The sequence below is a fragment of the Cottoperca gobio genome, chromosome 14 (assembly GCF_900634415.1).
Source record: "Cottoperca gobio chromosome 14, fCotGob3.1, whole genome shotgun sequence".
Classification (NCBI taxonomy): Eukaryota; Metazoa; Chordata; class Actinopteri; order Perciformes; family Bovichtidae; genus Cottoperca; species Cottoperca gobio.
Window position 1 is genome coordinate 4,210,397 of NC_041368.1, and position 10,487 is coordinate 4,220,883.

General features: G+C 39.5%; 1 protein-coding gene across 5 annotated transcripts in view; it reads left to right on the forward strand.

The window, feature by feature from the left end:
* LOC115019234 (protein Aster-B-like) overlaps positions 1–10,294 on the forward strand; it is a 32,006-nt gene extending 21,712 nt beyond the window's left edge. For 2 of the 5 annotated variants that reach the window (XM_029448690.1, XM_029448695.1), the window contains 6 exons: positions 2,846–3,091; positions 3,277–3,364; positions 4,026–4,037; positions 4,151–4,258; positions 4,965–5,085; positions 6,076–10,294. In XM_029448690.1, the coding sequence (XP_029304550.1) occupies positions 2,846–3,091; positions 3,277–3,364; positions 4,026–4,037; positions 4,151–4,258; positions 4,965–5,085; positions 6,076–6,165 (665 nt within the window). In that variant the 3' untranslated portion in view covers positions 6,166–10,294. The remainder of the gene's footprint in view (positions 1–2,845; positions 3,092–3,276; positions 3,365–4,025; positions 4,038–4,150; positions 4,259–4,964; positions 5,086–6,075) is intronic. The other 3 variants (XM_029448691.1, XM_029448693.1, XM_029448694.1) reach the window with 3 other exon arrangements.
* Positions 10,295–10,487: the final 193 nt, after the last annotated feature.

Genomic DNA, 10,487 nt, shown 5'->3' on the forward strand with positions numbered 1-10,487 from the left:
TGATCATATTTAATAACGAGGTGTTAATTAAGGGTAAAACTTCTTTAAACAGCTTAGTTGGAATCGGGTCTAAAAGACAGGTTGATGGCTTAGACGATGAGATTGTTGAAGTTAGTTGGTTAAGGTTGATTGGAGTAAAACAGTCTAGATATATTTCAGGAGTTACAGATGTTTTTAAAATTCCAACAGTTGAAGTTAAGTCGTTACCAATTGAGGTCAGGAGGAGATTAATTTTGTCTCTAATAATTATAATTATATCGTTAAAGAAGCTCATGAAGTCGTCACTACTGAGAGATATAAGAATAGAAGGCTCTGTAGAGCTGTGACTTTCTGTCAGCCTGGCTACAGTGCTGAAAAGAAACCTGGGGTTGTTCTTATTTTCTTCTATTAAGGAAGAGTAATAAGCTGCTCTGGCATTACGGAGAGCCTTTTTATACGTTTTAAGATGATCTAACCAGACTAAATGAGATTCTTCCAATTTAGTGGAACGCCATTTACTTTCAAGATTTCTCGACTTTTGTTTTAGTTTGCGGATTTGTAAATTAAGCCATGGAGCTTTCTTTTTCTGTTTTATGATCTTCTTCTTTAGAGGAGCGACAGAGTCGAGTGTTATTCACAGTGAGGCTGCAGCGCTATCAACAAGATAATTAATTTGTGAGGGACTAAAGTTAGCATTGGAGTCCTCCATTATATTGATATTGAGTCCTGGTATTGAATTAAGTGCTGATGGAATCACTTCCTTAAATTTAGTCACAGCACTTTCAGATAAATATCGAGCGTAGGATATTTTGCCTACTGGCTTGTAGTCCAGTAACAGGACTTCAAAAGTTATTAAAAAATGGTCTGATAAAAGAGGATTATGTGGACACACTGATAAACTTTCAATTTCAACACCATATCCCAGAACAAGGTCCAGAGTGTGGTTTAAACAGTGAGTTGGTTCATGTACATTTTGACTGAACCCAATTGAATCTAATATTAAAATAAATGCATTATTAAGGCTATCACTATCAACATCCACATGAATATTAAAGTCACCTACAATAATTACTTTATCTGTTTTAAGGACTAAATTTGATAAAAAATTCTGAGAATTCAGATAGAAATTCAGAATACGGACCAGGAGGGCGGTACACAGTAACAAATAAAACTGGCTTTATTGTTTTCCATGTTGGGTTTGAGAGCGTAAGAACAAGGCTTTCAAAAGAGTTATAGTTTAGTTTAGGCTTAGGATTGATCAAGAGGTTTGAGTCAAATATGACCGCAACTCCACCTCCTCGGCCAGTACCTCGAGGAATGTGAGTATTAATATGACCAGGTGGAGTGCATTCATTTAGACTGACATATTCTTCATGTCTCAGCCAGGTTTCAGTGAGACAAAATAAATCAATCTTATTATCTGATATTAAATCATTTACCAATCCAGCTTTCGTTGATAAAGATCTGATGTTTAAGAGCCAACATTTAATTTTTCGATTTAGTTGCACTTTTGCAGCGGTGGTGTTTATTTTAATTAGGTTTTCATGTATAACTCCTCTTCTGTTAACCATAGACTTGATTAGTTTCAGTGGTCGTGGGGCAGACACAGTCACTATGGGGATTTGAGTGGGTGACTGCCCGGAAAGAAGCACAGAGAAGTGTGTGCTAAAGACTTTCCTTTTTGATAAAGCTTATAGTTAGGGCTGGCTCAGGTTTGCCCTGGATCAGCCCCTAGTTATGCTGCTATAGGCTTAGACTGCCGGGGGACACATCCTTGCTCTCTTCCTTCTCTTCCTCTCTCCTCCCCTCCCTCTCTCTTCTTCTCCCTCTCTATCTGTATGCATTTATGTAAATGTAGTTACTAACTCACCATCCGGGGTATCATCCCCGGATTGTCTGTCTCTCATGTGGCAGGTTGCCACTGATAAAGTTTACGTCAGGATCATGAATCGTGACAGCGCCTGGTGACCTGGTCCTGCTGGACACAGGGAGGCCTTATTGACATTTTCCTGGATTCATCCAAACTTTCAATTTCTATTAGGAAGTTTTTCCTTGTGCGATGCGAGGGTCTAAGGACAGAGGATGTCGTAACCTGTACAGTCTGTAAAGCACACTGAGACAAATGTATAATTTGTGATATTGGGCTATACAAATAAATTTGATTTGATTTGATTTGTAAGACTGCAACTCTTTGTCCTGGTCTCAACTCTGGGTTGTCATGGATTAGGTCCACTAATAGACTTTGTAATATTATTGGATATGAGATCTGCTCCAGCCAAAGTAGGATGGATGCCGTCACTCCTAATTAGACCAGGTCTTCCCCAGAAAGTCCGCCAATTGTCTACGAAGCCCACATCATTATCTGGACTCCACCGTGAGAGCCAGCGACGGAATGATCATTCAAAAGATTTGGCAGAGGACCAGAGAAAACTACGGAGTCCGACATTGTTTTGGCAAATGTACACACCGACTCCACATTAACTTTAGTACACTCCGATTGACGCAATCGCGTGTCATTACCGCCGACGTGAATAACAATCTTACTGTATTTACGTTTAGCCTTAGCCAGCAGTTTCAAATGTGCTTCTATGTCGCCCGCTCTGGCCCCCGGAATGCACGTGACTATCGTCGCTGGTGTCTCAAAATGAACATATCTCAAAATTGAGCTACCGATAATCAGAGTTGGCTTCTCAGCTGGTGTCAACATCTTTACTTATTTCAATGAAAAAGTGATCATGCAAGATTACAAAGTAACCACAGTCTGAAGACTTCACTCAATGCTAATGGCACAAACAACCAAACTAAATATCAACTCTAACTGCAACCTTTAACCCTCAAACCTCCCATTCTGGTTTTCATTTTCTAGAGTTGGAGCTGAATAAATTGGATGTTGTGTTGGTGGAGCCTCATAGACAGTCGCACAAAACCAAGGCTCTAAGGACATGCAGTAGCCACAGGAGGAAACGGATGATAGTCCATCACCTTAGAACACCGTGTAACATGGATGAGGCCTTGAGCCCCGTCACCACTCCCGAGAATGAGGAGGATGAGGACATCCACCACATCAAACATGTGGCAGGTCAGCGGAGCAGAGGTCACCAAATGATCTGTGGTCAGTAAAGTACTTCAGGACTGACGGCGAGCAAAATGTTTTTTTAACAGGACAATATTTATAGGATATGTAGTTCCCTTGTAAATTTGAGGATGACAAAAGTCTACATATAACACCTTTACAGTAAAATCCTTTTTGAGATGTTTTTTCACAGTCCCTGCTTTCTGTTTCTCGTTCTCCTGTAGGTTCCACGCAGACCAGACACATACCTGACGGCCCAGGAGGCTTTGCACTCTACAACTTCTCCAAACTACTGCTTTTCATCAGCCTTGTGTGAGTTATGGTTTTACTTGTATATTGTCATCACTTCCTGCTTTGTGATAGACAATGTTTGACGATCCTCCAACAAACAGAGAACACGATCCTCACTCACCTTCAAACTCAACACAAGCAGTTTTTATCATTGACTGCTGCGAATCAAGCAGACTTGACAGCCTGTGCTCTTACCATCAAGTCTGCAATCAGTTATCTGTTGATTGTTTTGTCTATAAAGAGCCCATCAAAATTTCCAAAATGACGTCTTTAAATGTCTTATTTTGTCCGACCAACAGTCCAAAACCCAATTCGGTTTGGACATTCGGTTTACTATTTTATAAAGGATAGAAAAGCAAATCCTTTGACAAGCTGGAAAAAGAGAATATTCTGCATTTTTGCTTAATAGATTACTTCAATGATTGATTATCTGAATTGATGACAATGAGTTATCCGTCGATTGACTGAATGTTAGAGTACTTCTACTTAGATGAAGTCAATTTCTTATCAGCACCTGAAATCAGCTGTTTTGATTTATATCATTCTAACACATTGGATTCAATTTCATAGTTTTATCCACCAGGGAATATTTGAGGATGTGCACTTCCTTTGTTTGTGTGTGGTTGCAATCTGTTGTAATCTACCTTTTTTCTCTGTTCTTGTCTTCAATTGCATCCCATAGGATCTGTATAAGGTATTTTTTATTCCTGCCATGGCCCTGATTCATTTCAGTAAATGGCAAGTGACGTAGTAGATTAGTCTCTGTTGTACAGTCTCTCTATATTTTCTCTCTTTATCTCTCTGTAGCCTGATACTGCTGGTGATTCTCAATGTAATGTTGTTCTACAAGCTGTGGATGCTGGAGTGCACCACACAGAGGCTCGCTGCATCGCAGGGATTGAGACCACAAGAAAGGTAATGTTGGACATGGTGAAAGGAATCGCAAATGTTTTTTCTGTTTGCCACAGATCTTATTAATAGATGATAACTATATACATAGATATATATCTATATATCTATATCTTTATAAATATAGTTTAATTCATGTCATGTGATAGTTATTTTGGCCCCAAATGTCATGGCATTAATAAACTGAGGGCCAAATGTATGGCTGCTCTGTGGGTTATCATTTAATTTGCATCCACAATTTGCATGTATCTAGCTCCTGATTTACTAAAGCACTATGTCAATGGTGATGGAAAACTTAGTAAGAGCTCAACAAATAAGTGATAACATGGTGATCTTCAAAAATATTTACTTTAGCTGAATTTCAATTCCACTTTGGGAAAAAATGTCACTTGTATATTATTGTTTTAAATGATAAAGTCACACTCTCAGCCTGAAAATATGTACAAAAGCCTTAATCTGGGCCTTGCTCTACACCAGAACAATATTCCCCCTGTGAAAGATAATTTGTGGCATGATTGATTCAGTCTGATAAGATGGATACGCCTTTTACACAAAGTCTAGCCTTGTCCATCTTTAAGGTTAGCACTGTTTAGAAGCACAGTAAGTGACTTAAGTCGCTCTGCTGTCCTGTGTGTCTGTGTGTGCTATCTGTACTTTAATTACATTTAGATGTCTGTGACTGTCTATGACATATATAGCTGTGTCTCATCAGCAGAACTCCTCAGACCCAGTTGAAATGGGTGCAGCTCACGGACTCCCAGCAGCGTTACGATGACAACGATCTCCAGAAGTGGAAAGAGATAATCAAATCATCAGTGCTGCTACTTGATAAGGTGAGAGAGCAGGTCGAACTCAAATAGTGTACAACACCACAAAATACTTCCATAGGCCAGTATCACAGCAAAACCCATAGGTGTTAAAGGAAGAGTTCAGATGTTGTGTGATCATATAAGGTACTTATCCACAGTCAGTGTATCACCTACAGTAGATGGAGGTCGTCATGCCCCCAGCTTAGAGAAACAGACAAGAGTAGAGTGTACTGCTGTGGACGAGGCCATCAGCAACACTTATTTTAGCCACCTAAAGAAATCTGTTGAGAGCATAGATAATGGCTTCATTTCCCCGTTGGAAAGGGCTGTCGGATGGGAAGTTACACAGCATACGCATAAACTGATTTGTTTAGTTTGGCACTTTTTTTAGGTGTCTAAAATATGTGTTGCTGCTGCCTCATCCACAGCAGTGCATTGCTTTGATCCCATGCCTGTACATACACTGACTATAAGTATCAAAAGTATACAACCCCCTTCAATGGTCTTTGTAGAAAAGTTATGTTGTGCTTTGTGTCCAAATGGCTCCACTTAAGATCTTCATCATGCTGAAGATGATAAATAATCAATACTAAAATAACTTAATGAAATAAAACAGGAATGTCTCCTTCACAATGACGGCGTCCACTATTTAAAGGACTGAAGCAGTGGAGTGGTTTGATGAGCAACAGACTGATGTAAACAGTGTTGCTGAATGAGATGAATGTGAAGTTTAGTTGTTTTTTCAGTCGTCTGTCTCCATTAAAATGTTGATGTTGCAGCAGTTGTTGTTGAATTTAACAAAAAAAAAAGGATTTCCCATTCACTGCTGTTCAAGAGACAGTTTCAGCTCATGCATCACTTCCTAGATTTTCCACCTGTGTCCATACTCATGCGGACACTGGTGGGAACATTGTAACAGTGTAGTCAGTCTCTGCTTGTTAGGGTTGGGTTCTGCATTTTTGTGATTCAATCTTAAACTACTCTGACTTACTTCTCTCCTGTCTTTTCATCCAGCTAAGAGACTCCCTTCTTAATCTCCATAAAAGCATTGGCCTCAAGGACTACAACTCTGAGTCCGAAAAGAGGAGAAACCAGTATCACTGATCGATAATGTCAAGGCAAGCGGACATGATGTGCAATATTCAACCTACCTTTTCTGAGCCCATGAAGAGAATGTGGCCTTTAAAAGGCTCTTCTTGGAGTTCAGTCGGAGAGCTTTTCAAGGAAAGCCCCCCCTGACTGAAGTGACCTCATCAGTCTGCAGTGGATGAGAGGGCACTAACACACCACCATTTGTCCTGCAGAGACACAATCATTGGCAGAACTTGTTTGTAGCTTCTCTTCTGTCTTGTTCATCCACATTCCTACACTCCACACAATGCTGCATCGAAAAGTTATTTTTTCTCGTCACATCTAGACAAAGATCAGACTGACCAAAAGTATGCAACTTCTTCTCGCTTCTGGTATTTTGCCAACTGAAAATCCATATTGGAATTGTATATGCATTCACTTTCAGAGGTGCAAAAATGCATACAAATGTTCCTCCCCTTCAAGGATCATGAACTGCTGCTGTATCCCTTTGTTTTTTACCTTTGAAGCTGAGAAACATGAAGAGAGACTGCAACATATCCACAGCCGGCAGTATTTCAACTTGCTTTTTCCGTTCAACAGAACTATGAGAAATCAAAATGTAATCGCATAAATGTGTATATGTGATTGTGTGTGTGTGTGTGTGTGTGTGTGTGTGTGTGTGTGTGTGTGTGTGTGTGTGTGTGTGTGTGTGTGTGTGTGTGTGTGTGTGTGTGTGTGCGTGTGTGTGGTGTGATTTTTAGCAGCCAGAGCTATTTTTAGCAGGCATATGGGCAGATCAGGGCTGGTTTCCTTGAGAGCTTATGCCATACTTTTGTGATTTAATTTAATTTTGTAAGTTTATGTTTTTTATGGCATAAAATATTCTGAACTGTGGCCGGAGCATTGCTCTGCAGTTCTGATTTAGTGACATGTTAATGTGGAGGATTTTATTTGCAAGCAGAGCGAATGTATGGAAAGAAAACAGGAATTCTTAGTTGTAGGTGGCACAGCTCCTAGTTTCCTAATGTGTTGCCATGGGGATACAGAAATGTTTTTGTTCACAGCCAATCATTATTGTCATTCCAGTGTTTTAATGATTTACTCTAACACATCCCACTGCTTCATCACTGCCAAGTCTCACATGTCAACAAGTGTATCCTATTTTAGATGGTCAATCTTATTCATGCCATTTCTGTGTGTTGCATCAGTTCATGTGTGATTGGCATGTTGAAGGTGTATTTCTCACTGTGGGTCTAACAGTGCAGCCATGAAGTAGAAGCAAATGTCAGATGCAGTGAAATAAAATGTGTGCTACATTTCCTGCACTGGTGCTGTATGTTCTTCAGATGTCATTCATATATGGTGTTTTAATTTTACAAACATTTCTCAGGGGCCGAGCTGATAATCTCACAGAACCACAGTTCATTAGAGTACAGGCTACAGTACAGGCAGACTCGAAGACAAACAAGAAACTTAGATCAAAGTAAACGAAAAGAGACTGACAGTGACTTCATACTAACCTCACTGTGAAATGATGGTAACGCCTGATGGTGATATCTGACCACAAACCTCCAGCTCCTTAAAACTGGAGTGTGGAAACTATTACATATAAATTAATGTCTGTTGAATTCAAGCGCTTGCCAAACGAGTTCACACAATGCTGGTTAAGTATATTGGAGTTGTGGCGCTCCTGCGCTGGTGCACGTATGCCTGCAGGTGAGCTAGCCGCGTCTCCCCAGCCCTCCAGGGCCGCTTTGTTCAAGTCCAATGTTTTTAAACTCTTTTTGCTCATCGTTAAGGTTGTACCGTCACAAGCTCCACCCACATCAATCCAGATTTTAGTGGAAGTAACAGGCATCTGTTTTCAACAGGGAAGCTCCGGACACTACCTGCAGATAGATTCATTGTTTTATATGAGGGGAAACTCTCATGTAGGTCCTCTCTAAGTCCTTGACTTCGGTTTCCTTTCGTTTTCAAGGAGCATTTGGCATTATCTGTTGAGTTTTACCTTCCAGTGGTTTCTGCCTTTGAGAAATGTTTGTCTGACGAAACAGCACAATGTTTATCCAGTCAGTGTTAATACTATGTTCGAGAAAATCCATCCATGTCCCAGGAGGAAGACTTGGTTTCAGAAATGTCAGTCACTGCCAGTGAAGCAGCGATAAGAGTTTGTTGATACTTTGAGTATATTCATACATCACACCTTTAACTGGACTGTGTGGGAACAGTGTGATGTCTTACGTTTTGCCATGTTTGCCTTTTTTTTTTTCATGACACTTGTCCATCCTGTGAAAATATTTTCTGACTCATGGATGAATGCCAAACTCTTTAAAAGTGTGACACATGTTGAAACTTTAAAGAAATCAAATGGACAGACCAGGAAGCATTGTACCTAGAGCCTTGTGCATGCCGCAAACGTCTTGCAGCGACAGATCTATTTGTGAGTTGATACGTGCACTTACAGACTGAGTGTCTAAAATACTGTGAATTGAACAAAACCTGTAAGAGGGCTGATTACTGGAAAACTCAACTGTCTAGGGCAAAGTGTACAATAGTGTGTGTGCAGGAATAATGACATGATTAAGTGCAATGCAAATTCAATTTGACTGAAGTGATCAATGGAGAGAAAATAGTGTATTATTTACATCTGTTTTATAAGACTTACAAATGTAAACACGGCTTTGTTAAGTGGAAAACATGTACCAATGTATGTGAATATTGGTGCATAACAAACTCATTTTATATGTCTTTGCACTAACACATTGGTTAGTCTTAATCTTAATTTGTGCATTTGACGATCTGTCGATAGCATGGATGTTTTTTGAGAATCTCAGTTGCACAGTAGCCTTGACATTAATTACTATAAGTTCCCTTATAAACCAATGATGTGATTGGTAGATATACTGTAGCTGTAGATTCTTTTCTCCCCTTCTCACAGAAAAATACTGCAGTGCAAAAAAGATCTGTGCGTGTGTGGGTTTGTGTATACAGGGTGGGACTGACAGTATTTTGCACAGATATTCAGATACATTGTGTGCAAAGTTTTCTTTCACAACATTATTTACGTTTGTGAATTGTATATAACATCTATAAATTACATATTTTCTCTCAATTCTTTTTCACACTGCAAACTTAAAACTGAAAGGGTGCACTGCGACATTGACGCTGATAACCTTATTTACTCAAAAGCCATTTTTAAATGCAAATGTTGAGATGATTTGCTTTCATCATGACTGTCCTTGTTAATGGAGTTTCTTGTACAATACCACCAAAGTCATGTGGCTCCTCCACTGTATATGAAATGCATGGCTATCCTATTAACGCTAACGATAAGTGTCATGTCGAACTTCATGCATCTACAATAGAGGTTTCATTGAACGCATGAGTGTGAAACACTGCAGACGACCCAAAAGAAGAGACCCTGAAGTTCAGTTCAATGCACTCAAGGTTTCGCGTCAGTCGGAGTGTCGCCCATATGTCATAGTATCAAGTCTGTTTTGTGGATTCAAATACATCAAATTAAGATTAACCTGCTGACGTCAAAACGAAACTGCTGCTTATAAAAGAAGATGGTTTGAGTGAAACTGTAATTGATCATCTAAAGGTTGCCGGCTGTAGAGGTTTTACTAAAAGGAGCAGTGTGGGATCTGTTGGCAGCATTGAATATAATATTCATTATAATGTTTTCATGAGTGTTTAATTTCCTGAAACCAAGAATTGTTGTTTTTTATTAGTTTCCGTAAACTTGAGGGAGGGGTGAGTGTTGGGGATTCAGTTGGTTGCAATCTCGAACTTCACCACTAGATGCCACTAAATCCTACACAATCCCCAAAATGTGCACTCAGGTTCATCTGTAGACTCATAATCACAAACCTGCAGTATTTCTTTCATCTTGCCTTCATCCAGCTGACTTGGTGGTGTCGCGTTGTATATTCCTGTGTGTGCTTAAAATACCTGACCTGTCTTTAGAAACCTATATGAATCTAAACTATTTATACAGATATAATAATGTAATGCATATTGTTGTGTAGAGTTATAGTACATATTATAAGGACTCAAACTACGCTGGCAGTGGATTGAGGAAGAAAAAGTGCTTATGAGAAAAATATAGTTCTAAGAGGCCTGTGAGTCGAGATGGAGGAATGAATAAAAGTGCAAAACATTTCATGAAATAAATTTGAATTTGTGTCATTTGTTGATTAGGTTCTTACTTGCACCCACAGTAGGTCTTTGCTTCATCCCGGGAGCGTTTTCCTTTTCTGACATTGACATGTTGTCACTTCCATTTGTTTCAGGGAGTCTTGCGATGTCATGTCTCTCCACATGAAGTCAGTAATCAGACATTTTACAGAGTA